This window comes from Chiloscyllium plagiosum, chromosome 12 (genome assembly GCF_004010195.1).
Source record: "Chiloscyllium plagiosum isolate BGI_BamShark_2017 chromosome 12, ASM401019v2, whole genome shotgun sequence".
NCBI lineage: Eukaryota > Metazoa > Chordata > Chondrichthyes > Orectolobiformes > Hemiscylliidae > Chiloscyllium > Chiloscyllium plagiosum.
The window spans coordinates 56,345,424-56,363,218 of record NC_057721.1 but is presented as its reverse complement, the minus strand read 5'-3'; the positions used below and the strand labels follow the sequence as shown (position 1 = coordinate 56,363,218).

Here is a 17,795-nt window from a genome sequence, read left to right as displayed (position 1 = left end):
TATGCTAGATCATTAAAATAGCCATTAACTGCTTTACACAAAGATCCTCGGTATCCTTACCATTGCTTTTTAATTGAAATTACCATAATCCTGTTGCATTGCGTTTACTGGGTTCACCACTCTTCTCTCAAGCTCCTTTATACCAAGTTCACCGTGCTCTTGCACTGCTGTGAGCCAATTTCACTGCTCTCTTCACACTATTTTATAATGAGTTCACTGCTCTCTCCACATTGCATAATTGCATCACACTGCTGAAGAAGAGCTTCTGCTCAAAACGTCGGCACTCCTGCTCCTCAGATGCTGCCTGACTGGTTGTGCTTTTCCAGCACCACACATTTTGACATTGCATAATATCAAGTTTACAATCCTCTTCTTGCTCTGTCTTATACCAACGCAGGCATTTCTTCATACCGAGTCCCCCACTGACCTTTTGCCTAGTTCATCTTTCAATGCAAGCACTGCTTTATACCAAGTCCACCACGTACCTCTCATTACTGACTTATACTATGGTCATTTTCTCACACAGATTTATACAAAGTTCATCATCTCACTTGCCACATTGAGTTCTTTGTCGTCCTCATAGAATATTTTACCAAGTTCACTGCTTTCCTCTCACACTACCTTATACAAGTTCACCGCTATCCACTTGTGCAGCTTCTACACCTGTGTTCATTGTTCTTCTAACGTGCTTTATACCAAGTAAACCAATGACCTCTCTTGCCATTTTATATAGAGTTCACTAGCTTTCTTATGCAATCGTTTATACCGGGTTTATCATTATCCTCTCATGTTGCTCTACAGAAGCCTTTGTATCCCTCTCCAAAGGAATGTCCCTGATTGTCTAAACCAGTAAATTGAACCAGTTGGGAGGAAAATTAGCAGAGATCACACAGGCCTCCGTCTATGATCCACACATACAGATTAGCTGATGGTTAGAAGTATTGTCAGTATAAAGTCATTATAGTTCTACTGGGTCATAGGGCTACTGTCTTATTAGAGAGGGATGACTGGTGGCAGTTTAACTGTACGGCAGCCACACCTCAAATGAGGGGAGATCCTGAGAAAGTAAGCTCTTCAAGTCAGGTCTGTGAGCCAGTGAGGAAATTGAGCTTACACTGTGGGCACCACACTGTATTGCAAATCAGCCATCCAACCACTGAGCTTACCAACCCCCATAGGTCTTGAAAGATCTTAAACAATTCATGGATAAACACTGAGATCACTGCAGTTTTAGAATAAGGTCTGCAGAGGAGACAACATTAGAAGGCAGTTTAGCAGAGAGATAGAAATGATGTTGATGTTAAAAGGAACTTTTGGTTATTGATAATGAGCCATTCTATTAACTATTATGGTTAAGCCAGATTGGTTGACTAGAATCAAATTTAACATATAAAATGATAAAAATACTGTAGGAAGTGTAAAGACAGACAGTATTTCGTGATTTCATTAACATAAGTGCATAATGAAGAAGTGTTGACATAGCAAACAACAGAAGTGACGTACTGATGATGATGAGGGAGGGATTTCATTCAAGACTGGAGGGTGATGGGAGTCAGTTTGAGGGTACACAAGGAAATCAAGTAACAATTGATATACTGACCAGCAGATTTACTTATTTTCACAAGATGTTGCCAAACAATTACAATAATTATTAACAGCTTTATACAGAGTTCTCCAGTCTCCTCACCCACTATTCTACATGGAAATCACCACTGACCTCAAACACTGCTTTTTACCGAATTTTATTCCTCATTTATCACACTACTTTATACTGAAATCACTGCTCCCATTATGCACTGCCTTTTATCAAGGTTCACCACTCTCTTCTCATGCTGCCTTCTGTCGAGTTCAGGGCTCCCTCTACTCTGCCTTATACCAGGTTCACCATTCTGATCACACGCTGCCTTATACATGACTCACAGCTCTCCCTTTATGCTGATTTATACCAAGTGCACCACTCTTCTCACGCTACTATATATAAAGTGCACCACTCTCTTCTTGTGCTGCTTTATACCAAGTTCACCAAATATCTTTTTTGCTATTTTATTTTGAGTTCATTATTGCCACCAAGTTCACCACTCTCCTCACATGCACAGATTCAATCAATAAGCACATCGATCTGGACCCAATATACCGGCCACTGCAACGGACAGCTGGGACTGACAACCGGAAGCGACAGATTCAAACCGCTACAAATGCCGGAGGAAAGATCACAGAAGCGCTTCACAGGAGGCTCCCAAGCACTGAGGATATCACCTAGACAGGGGACGAAACGTCTGCAACACAAATTCCCAGCTCGGCAAACAGAACGACAACAACGAGCACCCGAGCTACAAATCTTCTCACAAACTCTGAAAATGTCTCCTGCTCTGGATACAAGTTTGCTCGCTGAGCCAGAAGCTTCTTCCAGCTCCGCGAGCAAACTTACATCCAGAACCTTAAACTGAGCTACAAATCTTCTCAAAACTCCTTGTCTCCTGCCTTGTACAGAATTCACTGCTCTCTTCTCACATTGCTTTTTAGTGAGTTCACCACTCTCCACTCACGCTGCTTTATATTAGGTTCATTGGTCTCCTTTCATGCTTCTTGGTATACAAATTCACTGCATTCTTTTAGGACTGCCTAATGTACTCCCCACATTCCTTGGTTTGCAAGTTCACCACAGGACCACTGCTGTATACCTGTGTTCATCGCTCTTCTCGCATGTTTTAAACCAAGTTTATTGTTCTCCTCTCACACTGCTTTTTGCTGGTTTCACTAGTCTGCTCTTTCTGCTCTATAACAAGTTCACTGCTCTCCTCATGTGTTCCTTAAAACCAAGTTCAGGGCTCCCACGCTGCCTTATACGAAATTCACTGCTGTCATTTTATGCCACATCATACAGCCCAATGTTCTTCGTGCTCTTATATGGAGTTCTCCATCTCCTCTTGTGCTATTTCATATTGACATCATTGCTCTATTCTAGCACTGCATTATACTGACATCACTGCTCATTTTCATTGAAATCAGCATTTTCCTCTCGCACTGCTTTTTACAGACTTCATGGTGCATCTCACACACTGCTTTATACAGAGTTCCACATCTCTTCTCTTGTTGCTTTAGTGGCATTATTGCGAGATTACTAATCTGGAGACCCAGGCTAATGTTCTGGGGACCCACACTCTAACCCCACCATGGCAAATGGTAGAACTTGAATTCAATAACAATATGGAATTAAAAGTCTAACGATGACCATGAAACCGTTGCCAAAAAAGAAATTGGTTGACTGATATCCTTTAGGAAAGGAAACTGCCATTCTTACTTGGGCCTGGTGTAGTCTACATATGACTCGAGAACACGAAGCAATGTAGTTGACTCTGAACTAACCTCTGGGCAATTAGGGATGGGCAATGGATGCGAGCCAGGGATACCCACATCCTGAGAATGAATATATTAAAAAGACGAGATCACAACTATTCTCTTATGCTGATTTTTACTGTTGAGTGCTCTCCTCACATGCTCCTTTATACCAATTTCGCGCACCGCCTTATACCACACTTCTCACGCTGCTTCATAACGTGTGCACTGCCCCCTCTTTCACCACTCTCTACACGGAATCCTTCATAGAGTTCATTCTACTGTCATTGCTTTACCAATGCTCAAGTACTGTTTTTTACCGAATTCACCACTCTCCTTTAGCTGTGCTGCATAGAGTTCACCTCTCTGCTCTGTATTGCGTTTACCACTGTATCCTCATAATTCGACCAATTACAAAAATGCAGTTTTAAACCGAGTTCACCGTTCTCCACTTGCGCTGCTTCACACAGAATTGACCACTTCTCTTTTGCTTCTTCATGCCGCATTTGTCATTTTGTTCTCACTGCTCCGTACCGAGGCCACTGTTCACCTCTCTCCCATTGCTGCATATTGCATCTTTCCCTGCCACCGCAGGAATTGCAAAACCTGCACCCACACCTCCATCCAAGGCCCTAAAGGAGCCTTCCACATCCATCAAAGTTTTACCTGCACATCCACCAATATAATTTATTGTAACCGTTGCTCCCGATGCGGTCTCCTCTACATTGGGGAGACTGGACGCCTTCTAGCAGAGCACTTTAGGGAACATCTCTGGGACACCCGCACCAATCAACCACACCACCCTGTGGCCCAACATTTCAACTCCCCCTCCCACTCTGCCGAGGACATGGAGGTCCTGGGCCTCCTTCACACACTCCACCCTCCCCCGACCTATCACCTTCATCCCCTCCCCCACTCACCTATTGTACTCTATGCTACTTTCACCCCACCCCACCCTCCTCTCACTTATGTCTCCACCCTTCAGGGTCTCTGCTTGTATTCCTGATGAAGGGCTTTTGCCCGAACCATCGATTTTATTGCTCCTTGGATGCTGCCTGAACTGCTGTGCTCTTCCATCACCAGTAATCCAGAATGCATATTGTATACATCAATCTCGTCATATGTTATTTTATACTGCACTCACCACTCTCTTCTTGAGATGCTTCCTATTGGTTTCACTGCTTTACTGTATACACTCTACATTATAGGAAGAGGTGGGTACTGTAGATACTGGAGATTAGAGTGGTGCTGGAAAAGCACAGCAGGTTAGGTGTTCCTGATTTTCTTGCTCCTCGGATGCTGTCTGATTTGCTGTGCTTTTCCAGCACCACTCTGATCTTGACTCCTCTACATTATACCAAGTTCGTCGTTCTTCTCTTGTGCCACTTAATGACAAGTAAACCATTCTCTTCGATCGCTGTTTCATACCCAATTCACCTCTCTCCTATAGCACAGAAGTACTAAATTCGCTGGCCCCCTGCCTCGCTATATTATAGCAAATTCACCACTTTAATCCTGCTTTAACCGGGGTCACCATCCTCGATGCGTGCAGTTTTCTATCAAATTCACTTTTCTCATTGTGCACTCCTTTATATCAAGATCAATGACATTACTGGTGCATTGCTTCATAGCATGTGCATTGATCTCCTTTCCTGGTCCTCCTGGTAATTGATGTTGTTAGCAGTTGTCTCTCTTAAGGTGCCATATTTCTTCCTTAAAATCTACCATCTTTACCACTCTCAAACAAAACTCCCTTAGCTGCAGCGCCATTGTAATCTACTACGCTCTACTAACCTAACTTCATTTTCTTCTTTGAAGTCCTTGAATGTGTTGTTCACTTTCCAAACTTGTATCTATCTTTCCACTAACAACTTGCTCAAGCATGTTCAATTAGATTTCTACCTCTTCCATACCACCAAAACAGCGCTTATTAAAGTCTGAAATTATACTTATATTGGAAGTGTGTCGAAAGAAGAGAACCTTTTTATCCGTTCTTGTCAATCTGAATGCAGCCTTTGACACAGCTGACCCGTCATCCTTCTCCACTGCCTCTCCATCGTCAACCGGCTGGAAGGGATTGCCCATGCCTGGTTCCACTCTTTACCACGTAATCGCGAGATTAAAATTTACAACTTTTAACAGTTGCCCGGGAGAATCGCATTTTTGGTGAGTATGTGTCACAGAAATAGAATAAAAACCATCATATATATTTGGAAGATGAGATTATAAACAGAAAGTGCTGCAAATACTCGGCCGGGTCACTTTCTGTTTTTATTTGAAAGCCGAAGCCTTCGGTAACTGGTGGAACAGGACAATTCAGCCTGCAACCTCTTGAACTCCGCGATAAAAGCAGAAAATGCTGAAGAATCTCAGCCTTTGCGAAGGGAGTTTGACATAAATCTCCTTCAGGACGAAGCACCCAGATTTCCTGACTTCCAGCTTAAATGAACAATGTTAGGGTACGCTGGAAGGTGCTATTTGATTTACACTCCAGTCATGGTAACTACATCAACAAGGTCCACCGCCAGAGCTAACGGCCAAGGGGCACAGCACGCAGCGAACACGGGAAAACACACCACTCGCGCAGCTCCCGCCCGAACTGATGCGCTTGTGAGATTCACCAATCAGAACCTTGTGCCGGTGTCACGTGGCGTTTACGGGCGAGTGGCGGTGTCGCGGTGCATGATGGGAGCGGTTGCTCGCGCTGAGTCAGTTCATTGGCGGCGCGAGCGGGATTGGAGCAGGTTCGGGTTGTGTGTCGGCGGCCTGGTAATCAATTACCGGGCGGGGGAGGAGAATCCACCGAGAGGGTATGTAAGGATCGATAATCACGGAGGGGCGAGGGAAGTCATCACCGGAGGACATAAATAAGGATCGAATAATCATTAAGGGGGAGAGTAAACAGCGGGGAACGAACGACCCAGGGAGGGCGAGGATAACCCTGGGGAGAAGGAAGAGGATCGACCCGGCGAGATGAGGATCCACGGGAGGGAGAAAGCAAATCACGCGGGGGAGGGGGAGAAATCACGGGGAGGGGGAGAGGTTAGTGAGGTAGGAATAGCGCCTGACAAGCGTGGGGGCTGAGCGAGAGGGAGGAAGGCTGGTGGAAAGAGTTTTAGGTCTGAGGAGACGGGATATTGAGGTGATTGAATTGCGGTTGCATGTGGATGGTTCGGTTTGTGAAGTATAACGGGGGGGTGTGCAGGGAGTGAGTGAGTGGGTGGATGTTGCAGCACAAAATCATAGAATCCTCTTCAAAAGCAGAAGTTACTGGAAAAGCTCAGTCAGTCTGGTAACATCTTTGCAGAGAAATCAGAGTTAGCGTTTTGGGTCTGGCTATCCTTCCTCAGGACTGGAAGCAGGCCATTGGGCCCATTGAGTTCACACTGACCCTCTGAAGACCAAACCTAATTTATGGCCCTGCATTTCCAATGGCTAATCCTCCTAACCTACACATCCCTGGATACTGTGGGCAATTCAGCATGGCGAATATGCCTAAGTTGCACATCCTTGGACTAGCACCTGGAGGAAACCCACGGAGCTGGGGCGAATGTGCAAACTTCAAACACAATTGCCCGAGGCTGGAATCAAACCTGGGTCCATGGTGCTGTGACGCAGCTAAGCTAAATACTGAGCCATCGCGCAGGCCAGTTTGTTGTTGCTGGCTATCCAAAAAAGCTACCCCATTGACTCTACTTTCTCGCTCTTCCCTGTGCCCTTGTAATTGTTATTATTTAGGTAATGATCATATTTCCTTTTGAAAGTTACCAATGAGCCTATTCCACTCCATCCTTTTGGATATTGCTTTTCAAATCATTGTGATACATTACCATTATCGTTGATCTTCAGAATATCAAATCTGCCACTGGGAACAATTTCTCTTCAGTTGTCATAATAATAATTATCCTTGATTTTGACCATCTTAATCAAATCCTCTTCTAATTTTCTCTGTATGAGGGAATATGAATGATATTCTCAGTGAAGAAAAGGGAATTTTATTTCCAGACAAACTGAAGTTTTGTTTGAGATGGAGTAACTCAAAACTTTCTGGGTGGCTTTAACCTATTAGGTCACCTGCTAAATGTTGTCATTTGTCATAGGTTTGGAAGCTGATTGGTCACCATGGCATCCCGTGCAGGTCCACGTGCAGCAGGAACAGATGGCAGTGACTTCCAACATAGAGAGAAAGTGGCTTCACATTATCAGATGAGGTATTAGTTTTATGAATCGTATTATGCAGAACAGCTCAAAATTTTGCCATGTACTTAAAAGGCCAAATGTTATGAATGCTGGAAATCTAAAATAAAAGCAAGATATCAGGCAGCATCAATGGAGAGAAACCACATTTCAGCTTAATGATATTTCAGCTTAATAATCTCAATATTTAGATTATTCAAGGTTTACAGTTTGTAAGCAAGCAAATGCCAGCACAAGAAGGAGGAATGGATGGGGGGGCGTTGGTGGTGGGGAAGGCATGTTGGTGAAGGGTTGAAGAGTAAGACTCATTAAATGACAGTTGAGATGATGGTGCAGGGAGATAGTAAAGTGACACATAAAGAAATAGTGAGTTTAGTGGAATTATGAATAGGAAAGACAGAACCATTGTTGGCACTTGCTTTAGAGAAAATAATTGTAATCTGAAGTCATTGAACTTAATTTTTGTCAGCATACATTGAGTTTCAGTGCTTGGCCAGGAGAATTAAAATAGCTGCTGAAAGGTCAGGGTCAGGCTTATGAACTGAAATCAATATTCTGTATAACTGTTGTAAAGGAGGACTGAGTAGAGTACAGGTTGTTCTGAGGTAATCCAGGAGCCTTGACGCTGGGTCTTTACCACACTGGAGAATTTGCCAAGGTTTGCCAAAGGAGGGTCAGCGCACAAATTCTTAAATGACACCAGAGGCATTTACTCCTTTGTAGGGGTTGATGCATCTACATTCTTCTGCCTCCCCCACCCAACTGTGAACATGAAATATTTGTACCAAAAGGTCTAAAAATAGGACCTGAATTATTCGAGACAGAAAAAATGTACTTAGGGAAAATGAATGTGAATGCACTTTGAGCACATGGACACCATAACCTTGCATAATAGACTAGAGTTTGATCTATGTTTTAGGTGCTGGATCAGATTGTCACACTGGGAGGCTCAGCCCGTTTTTATTAATTGAAAAGAGAGGTAAATCAATCTTTTACCTGGAAGGAATGTTTAAGATAAACAGAAAATGCTGGAGAAATGCAACACATTTGGCAGCATCTATGGAACTACTCTTGTTCTCACCATTACCTCCATAGCCCTCTAATTTTATCACTTTCAAATATACATCCAGCTCTCTTTTGAAATCTTCTATGGAATCAGCCTCCACCACTCTCCCAAGCAGCTCATTCCAAATCCTGACAACTCCCAGTTCAGGTGTTTCTTCTTAACTCACTTAGAGTCATAGAGATGTACAGCATGGAAACAGACCCTTCGGTCCAACCCGTCCATGTCGACCAGATATCCCAACCCAATCTAGTCCCACCTGCCAGCACCTGGCCTATGTCCCTCCAAACCCTTCCTGTTCATATACCCATCCAAATGCCTCTTAAATGTTGCAATTGTACCAGCCTCCACACATCCTCTGGTAGCTCATTCTATACATGTACTATCCTCTGCGTGAAAAAGTTGCCCCTTCGGTCTCTCTTATATCTTTCCCCTCTCACCCTAAACCTATGCCCTCTCTCTGGACTCCCTGACTATAGGGAAAAGACTTTGTCTATTTATCCTATCCATGCCCCTCATAATTTTGGAAACCTCTATAAGGCCACCCCTCAGCCTCCGACACTCCAGGGAAAACAGCCCCAGCCTGTTCAGCCTCTCCCTGTAGCACAGATCCTCCAACCCTGGCAACATCCTTGTAAATCTTTTCTGAACCCTTTCAAGTTTCACAACATCTTTCCGATAGGAAGGAGACCAGAATTGCATGCAATATTCCAACAGTGGCCTAACCAATGTCCTGTGCAGCCGCAACATGACCTCCCAATTCCTGTACTCAATACTCTGACCAATAAAGGAACGCATACCAAACACCACCTTCACTATCCTATCTACCTGCGACTCCACTTTCAAGGAGCTATGAACCTGCACTGAAAGGTCTCTTTGTTCAGCAACACTCCCGAGGACCTTACCATTAAGAGTATACGTCCTGCTAAGATTTGCTTTCCCAAAATGCAGCATCTCGCATTTATCTGAATTAAACTCCATTTGCCACTTCTCAGCCCATTGGCCCATCTGGCCCAGATCCTGTTGTAATCTTAGGTAACCCTCTTTGCTGTCCACTACACCTCCAATTTTGGTGTCATCTGCAAACTTACTAACTGTACTTCTGATGCTCGTATCCAAATCATTTATGTAAATGACAAAAAGTAGAGGGCCCAGCACCGATCCTTGTGACACTCCACTGGTCACAGGCCTCTGAAAAACAACCCTCCACCACCACCCTCTGTCTTCTATCTTTGAGCCAGTTCTGTATCCAAATGGCTAGTTCTCCCTGTATTCCATGAGATCTAACCTTGCTAATCAGTCTTCCATGGGGAACCTTGTCGAACGCCTTACTGAAGTCCATATAGATCACATCTACTGCTCTGCCCTCATCAATCTTTAGAAGCCCTCTTGCTGACAATTTTGAAATTGTCACCTCTAGTTACTGACATAGCAACTAATGGAAACAACTTTATAAATACGTTATTAAGGTCAACTCTTAATCTTCTTACTCTAACGAAAATAAGCCCGATTTCTCTATTCTTTCCTTGTATCTAATATTCCTCGTTCCTGCTATCATTCTAGTAAATCTCCTTTGTACTCTCTTCAGGACTTTGATATCCTTCCTTATATGAGGTGCCCAGAACTGAACATAATACTCCAAATGTGGTCTTACCAATGTTTGTAGTGGTGTAGAATCACTTCCTTGCTTTTATACTCTAAGCCTTTATTTATAAATGCAAGCAACCTATAAGCCTTCTTAACAACTGTTTCCATTTGCCTAGCATCCTTCAGAGAATTATGCAGTTGAACCCTGAGGTCCCTCTGCTCCTGTACTCCCCTCAAAGGCTATATCATTGAACCTGTACTGTCTGTCCATATTTCTTGCATTACCCTTATATTTCTCTGCATTGACTTTCATTTGCCAGGTGTCTGTCCATTTGGTCAATGTATCAGTATCCCTCTGAAGTCACTTTGTGGCAATGTCACAATTTACTAATCTCCCTAGTTTAATATCATCTACCAATTTAGAGATTTTTCCCTCAGCATCCATCTCCAAATCATTTATATAAATCAGGAAAAGCAAGAATCCCAACATTGATGGCCCGGGAATGTGTCTTCCAACTCGTTTCTCATCAGAAATGCCCATTTATACCTACCCTCTGTTTCCTTTTAGCCAACATTTAATCCATGTTTCCAAGGGCCCATAAATCCGAAACATTTCTAACTCACTAACCAACTTTCCATGTGACACCGTATCAAATGCTTTCTGAATGTCCAAAAATGCAACATTCACAGCATTACAGTCATCCATTGCCCGCGTCACCTTGCCAAAGAACTCTATTCAATCTGTCAGACATACCTGCCATTGGCAAAGCTGTGTTGACTGTCGAATATTTACTTATTTTTCTCTAGGTGTGTGTATTTATCTTATCTCGTATTATGGCCTCATTGATTTTCCCACTATTGATGTCACGCTGGCAGGTCTGTCACTTCCTGGGTTGGCCTTTGCCCTTTTTGTAAACAGTGGTGTCACATTTGCAATCCTGCAAGCCCTTGGGACTCTAGGGGGATATGATATTGTGACAGTAACAGAAACATAAGAATGACCCATTTATTTCTCCTGCCTGTTGAACAATTCTTAATTCATTTCTGTACACAACATTTGCTTTAATTTTTGCCAAGCAATCTTCTTTGGAGCTCTTCAAACAAAAGTTTTCCAGAAATGCAAGTGTACTATGTTGGCCTGTACCCATTTATCAGTTCTGTTAGTTACATCTTCATAAAATACAATTTCCTGTTCACAACTCTATGCTTGAACAGTATTATCCAAATGTCCATTTATCAGAGACTTAATAGATTCTAGCATTATTCCTACTAATGATGCAAAGCTAACAGTATAATCATTTAGCTTCGCTGTCATTCCTCTTCCCATTACAAATTCTCCTGATCCTGCCTGTAATGGACTCCAATTTGTCTTAGCTAAACATTTCCTTTTTAAGAACTAATAGTTTTACAGATTTTGTTAATGGTTTTTTTGCTAGTTTACATTTAATGTCTGTTCTTCTTTATCAGTCTTGGCTATCCTTTGCTGTATTCTAAAATCTTCCAAATTCCACTCCACAATTTCATGGAAGTTTTTAGGGTCTTTTTATTTAATTCTTGTATACTGGACTGCTTAATGGCATTTGTCAGTCATATTGTCTGATGCTGTTTTTGTGGCTTGAATGAACTTACAGTTGCTGTAAACTATATATATATCAGTTCTTCAGATTATCCCATTGTCTATGTACCATCATATCTTATAACATATTTTTTCAATCTACCTGTGCCAATTTGTTCCTCATACCTTCACAGAATCATAGAAAATTTACAGTACAGAAGGAGGCCATTCAGTCCATTGTGCCTTTGCTTCAGTGATCCTTTTACCCTGCTTGTTCTTTCTGGGTCCCACTCTATCCTTCACTAATATTTCATTATTAAAATATTCAAAGAACAGTTTATTTGTTTTCACACAGCCTGCCATCCTTTCCTCATACTTCAGCTTATCCTTCCTTATTCCAGTCTTTGCCTGTTTCCTGTATTTGAGACACTCTTCCTGATTTTTATTGCTATTATTATTATTTTTTTTCTAGTTTGCATCATTTGCCCCATTTTTCTTCCATATTTTCTCATCAATATCCTTAGTCATCCAGGACACTAACTTTGGATACCCCGTATTTATTTCTAGTGGGTATATACCTAGTTTGCATCCTTTTCATCTCTCTTGAAATTCTCCCATTTTTCATCCAGTGTTTTACCCATCAAAATATCCCACACTATCTTTTTCCAGTCTTCCTTTAGGGTAACTATCATATCCCTATTTGTCCTCAGATTTCCGTAATCTGCCTACAAATGCTTTCCTGTACTTCCTCATTCAAGGGCTATGATACTATCTTTGACCAAGACTACTACGCCATGTTTTCTTTTTAACGTACATTGTTTGTACTAAAAACTTTAAAATCCTTCTATATGAAGTATCCAGTCCTGCTCTAGCTTGAACCGTGTTTCTGTTAATGCCACAATGTCATATCCCCCTACACCAATTTCTGTTTTCCCAATTTTGTTCACTATATTACCTGTATTTACATACATACAATTTAACCCTGCCCTTATCTTTTTCATGCCCATTGGGAGGTAACTATTTGTTTGTTCACTGTCAACTCTCCATTCTTCCCTCATTTTGTTTTCCCTGTTCCCCACCTTCTGTCTTTAGCCATCAATGGTACTTCTAAAACTAGGCTTGTTAGTCAACCTACCTTCACCTTACAAGTTTATACTCCAATACACACTTTTCTCAAAGCAGCATATTCATTCTATTTCAGCTCTAATGAGCCCCATCTCTTCTGAACAATTTTCTTCTTTTCCAAAAGCAGTCCCAGTATCCCAAAAGTCTAAACCACTCCCTCTATACCATCTCATTTACCTCCTTGATATGCATTTGCCTAAATGGTGCACCTCATGGCGCAAGTAGTATATCTAAGATTACTAACTTGATGTTGAAACACTCCTATGTTTCAACCTTACTGCTTAACTCCTGAAACTGATCCTGCAAGTTCTTAAGCTACCTCCCTTGGCCATTGGTCCCCAAATGAACTCCAACCACTGGTGGTTTGCCCTCCCTCTCCACAACTTAAACTAGCCATTCTGTTATGTGCCGAACCCTTGCACCTTGGAGGTAACGGCGGACTCTCAATCTTGGCTGCAAACTTGACTGTGCATCCCTCAAACTATTTTGTCATCCGCTGTTACCCCCTTTCTAATCTGCCTACTAGCTTTTCTTACCCAGAGTAGTCTCTGGCACTATGGTACTATGATTTTCCCTCTAATCATCCATCCTGGACTCAGTCGTGTTGCTTACTAAATAGGATCTAAAATTTCATATCTGTTCAACAGCTTCAAGGAATTTCTGGACCTCCTGTCTCTTAGCCTTTAATCAAATAGTCAACCACTCTCCTGCCAGCTCTGCACTCCTTCTTGACTGCCTATCATGATATGAAGTGACCATCCTCTCATACGACTGGCCCAGAAATCTTTCACCTTCTTTTATGCTATGCAGCAAAGAAAGTCGCTGCTTTAAATCAGCTACGTGTTGTTCAAGGACTGCAACCCTCTGGCACTACTTACAGAAGTGACAATCCTGGCTGTCTTGTGGATTCTTAAATGTCATACACATCTTGTGCTTTCCCAGAATCCCTGCCATAATTTACTGGTCATAATGAGGCACATTCCTGAGGCTCTGCTGTTTCTCGGCCACAACCAAATTTTCTAGCAGATCCTCTCTCTCTTTGTTTGGTTTGAGGAGGAAAAACTAAACTAATGTAATGTTGTGCTTCACCGTTCTTTGACATTGAGTCCTTTGTAGTCCCCTTCTCAATTGTGATGAGCAAACTGACTTCTCACTATCGCCCTCTCATGGATGTTCTTCCTCCTTTTGAGCCCTGGATCCTCCGTAATGAGTAAACTGCCTTTTCGCAGAATCCTCTATAGCCATGTCTCATTACTGCCCTCTGTTGGATGCTCGTCCCCCTGTTGAGCACAGAGTCCTCTGTGATCACCTTCTCAATTGCGGTGAATTCTCAGTCCTCCTCAATCACGTCTCATTATTGTCCTCTGATATAAATTATTTTCTTCAACTTTACCACCCTGGCTTCAATCATTTTTGAAATTAATGTCAATTTCTATCATATTATGCTTACTGATCCCTAAAGATTCTTTTTTTCAAAGCCTCTTCTCTAATTGGTACCTCAATATACTGTTTTAGAAGACTTTCCCAAACAGTCGAGAAACTTATCCCCACAAAATTAGCACTCTTTAGGTTTACCCAATCTATGCGCAGGTAGCACTTTCCCATGATTAGTGTACTACCAATGCTATGTGCTTCTTCAAAATCCTAATCCCAAATGTACACCCTATTGTTATTTGATGGCCTATAAATACTCGTACCAGTATTCTGTCCCTTGCTGCTTCTTAGTTGCACCCAAATGCCAAATTTTGGTATTCCAATATGTGATTCACTCTTACTGATTCATCCCTTATTTATCTGTACACCACATCCTTTTCTGTTTTTTTTTCCCTGTCCTTTCTAAATATTGAATATCTGACTATTCATTTTCTAATTTTGGTCACTTTGTAGCCATGTTTACATAAGGGTAATTAGATTATATCTATTTACCTCTTTCTGTCAAATCATCTACACTATTGGGAATGCTGTATGCATTCAGATAGTGTCCTAAACCTAATTTTTCCGACATTATTTCATTTTAAGAGTGTAGTTGATGTTTGCCTTCAATTTATCTGCTTCTAGTTTCACTTGGCACATTATCTTCCTGTTTATCTGCTTTGATACACTCCACTTTGAGGCTCCCCTGCCAGACCCCTGACAAGCTAGTTAGGACGAGAAAGTTGGGAATTGTTATAATGCTATACAGTGTAAGAAGCATTAAGAATGTAAGTTGGAAAAGCCTAGACAATGGGAGAAAAATAGAGTTAGAGGGATAAAAAAACTATCTCAGTGACACAGGAACAAGTTGAAATGATGGCTCTTGTAAAGCAGTTCTGTTTGTCGATTTTTGGTCAGAAGGTAGAAGCAGGCTGCAGTTTTGTTTCAGATTTCCTGCATCCACCGGATGCATCCATATGTTTGACATATCTGGATCACATGCCCTTTGGAAATCCTACAGGCAAGTAACTTGAATAGTGACTCAAAAAGTCTCCATTTGCAAAGCAATGGCTCAAATTTTCAATCTATTATGTAATAAAAGTACTTTGAAGATAATTTATATCATAAAACTAAGAGTTCATTACATGGTAATGGCTATAGATTTTGCTAATAAGAAATAAAACATTTGTATATCGTTATCTTGAGTGCTTATTTATAGTGAAGAAATTAATTTAAAATGTTATTTTTTTCAATTCCAGTGTGACTTTGAAGTCTGAGATCAAGAAACTGATAATTGCTCACATGGTAATTTGGACATTGCTCACTCTTCAGGTTATTATCAGTCACATGAAATTGGTGTCGCATGACCTGATAGCTATGCCATACCAATGGGAATACCCCTACCTGCTGAGCATCATACCATCCATCTTCGGTTTTATGTCCTTTCCTCGTAACAACATCAGTTATCTTGTACTCTCCATGATTAGTGCAGGGCTGTTCTCCATTGCACCTCTAATTTATGGCACCATGGAGATGTTCCCCATGGCACAACAGCTCTATCGGCATGGCAAGGCCTACCGCTTCATCTTTGGCTTTTCTGCTGTAGCAGTCATGTACTTGGTCTTAGTTATTGCAGTGCAAGTTCATGGCTGGCAGATCTACTACAGCAAAAAATTACTGGACTCTTGGTTTACCTCTACACAGGAAAAGAAGAAGAAATAGTTGGCAGATGAAAGCATCCCTAAAATACTGAGCGCTGGTGAATGAACAATGACAATATAATGGGACTGCATCAGTCCTGTAAATATGATAGTCTAGTGCTTAGATTGTTTTGCGTATGCTGTTTTGTTATTACTACCATCTTTGTACCCTAGAGCATTTGTTTCACATAACAAAAGTGGCAGTTGGACATCTCCTCCAGGACGTTTGGTGCAAATGTTATTTCATACTGTGGATGTCAATGTGATGCTTCATACTCATTTAAGGATACAACACAGTTACTAAGCTGCTGGTGAAATGCAGAAAATTCAGAAAAGTTTCCACTGAATCTGATTTTTTTTTAAATCAAAGATTTGATTGTACTTCCTGTTGATATGCTGTAGTTTGTGATTTTAAATTAGGGTTTTTTTTTTTGTTTCATTAGCTGTGAAAAGCTGCTATCAGATTTTTTTGTTAACATCATTTAGCCTTGCTAACTAATTAAGCTTAAGTTGTGGGCTGGTAAATTGAACCATTACGTAGTATTGGGACTTGTGCTAAGCCTCAAGCAGACTGTATTTAAATATAATCATGATTGGATAGAATGTTGAGACCCATAAGATTTGTTCATTCCTTAAAGATTAAGTCAGCCTTTTCATATTTATCTTGAAATCATTCCAAATTAATTGAATTATTTAATTAAAAATACTTGTGTTAGCTCAACTAAAAAGAGTTAAAGTAGCTTTGTTAATAATTTTAGTAAAGACCAACATATAGCAGTACATTTAACCTTTTGCATATACTTTAGTTGTGTTATACAACTGTCTGCATTCTGGATATAGCTCCTGTGCATTTTGCAGTCAGTAATGTTGCGTGTAAACCCATCTCTATATATTTTGGATCTCATGATCTCAAGTGTAAAATTTATATGTATAGTTGTGGATGGGGTTTTTTGCACCCTCTTTATTTACAAGTCTTAATATGTGGCACAACTATAATATTGTTTGCCTTCAGAGAAATGCAGAGGTTGGCAGCACCTCTGCAATTATTTAATCATAACAGCATGCCTACTTAAGTGTCATCGTGCTGTATAAAAATGAACTTCATTCCATTGGCAAGTTGTAACCTTGCCTAACAAATTGAGTTAGATTCCTCCTCCATAATCAAACTTAAGGGAAGAATTTCTTCCTGTTTATTTGTGGAGGTGGAAAGGTATTTGACAGTAGAAATACACTGAGATGGAAGGCCTGATAATTGTGGGGAGCATGGGTTGCATTTTAGTTGCTACAGATTTGATTTTTTAAGTCTAGGGGCTTCGCATTTAGCTGTCAGAAAAATGAAAATGTTAGACATAGTTCATTCTATATTGAGTAAAGTTTGTATTTTATTTCCAAATGGGAGTCAATGAATTTAATTTTTATTCTGATTTTCACTATTTCATCTTGTGCTTGCCACCACGGCAGAAATTGGGTGCAATGCTTTATTCAGTGTTATGTGCTGGTGCAACATAATTTACTTGATCTTTGATGTAAATGGGATAAATTGATGCCAATGTGTGTATTTTGTGCTTTGTGAATAAAATTGAGTTAACATACATTTATCCTTGTAGACTTAATTTATCGATTTCTCTTCTACATCCTTTGCAAATCTTTAATTAGGTCAAGGATTACTGTTGATAAGCTCTGGTTATTAATATTCTTAGCAACATGATGTAAAGACAACAGTCTCTCCATCAACGTTAGCAAAACAAAGGAGCAGAAAGTGGAGTGGACAACATGCCCCTGTCTGCATCAATGGTGCTCAGGTGAAGATGGTTGAGAG

General features: G+C 41.1%; 1 protein-coding gene and 1 long non-coding RNA gene across 3 annotated transcripts in view; both read left to right on the top strand.

Annotated features, from left to right (window-relative positions):
* Window positions 1–5,999, top strand: part of LOC122555292 — a 54,534-nt gene extending 48,535 nt beyond the window's left edge. The window contains exon 3 of the long non-coding RNA XR_006313225.1: window positions 5,349–5,999. This is a non-coding gene — a long non-coding RNA (uncharacterized LOC122555292). The remainder of the gene's footprint in view (window positions 1–5,348) is intronic.
* An 11-nt stretch (window positions 6,000–6,010) lies between these two features.
* Window positions 6,011–17,570, top strand: LOC122555290 (protein jagunal homolog 1). 2 transcript variants are annotated; one of them, XM_043701139.1, is made up of 3 exons: window positions 6,011–6,146; window positions 7,437–7,547; window positions 15,536–17,570. In XM_043701139.1, the coding sequence occupies exons 2-3, from the start codon at window positions 7,459–7,461 to the stop codon at window positions 15,996–15,998; spliced, it is 552 nt and encodes a 183-aa protein (XP_043557074.1). In that variant the 5' UTR covers window positions 6,011–6,146; window positions 7,437–7,458; the 3' UTR covers window positions 15,999–17,570. The 2 variants fall into 2 exon arrangements, with proteins under 2 accessions (XP_043557074.1, XP_043557075.1); XM_043701140.1 differs by lacking the exons at window positions 6,011–6,146; window positions 7,437–7,547 and adding an exon at window positions 8,453–8,512.
* The last annotated feature ends 225 nt before the right edge of the window (window positions 17,571–17,795 follow it).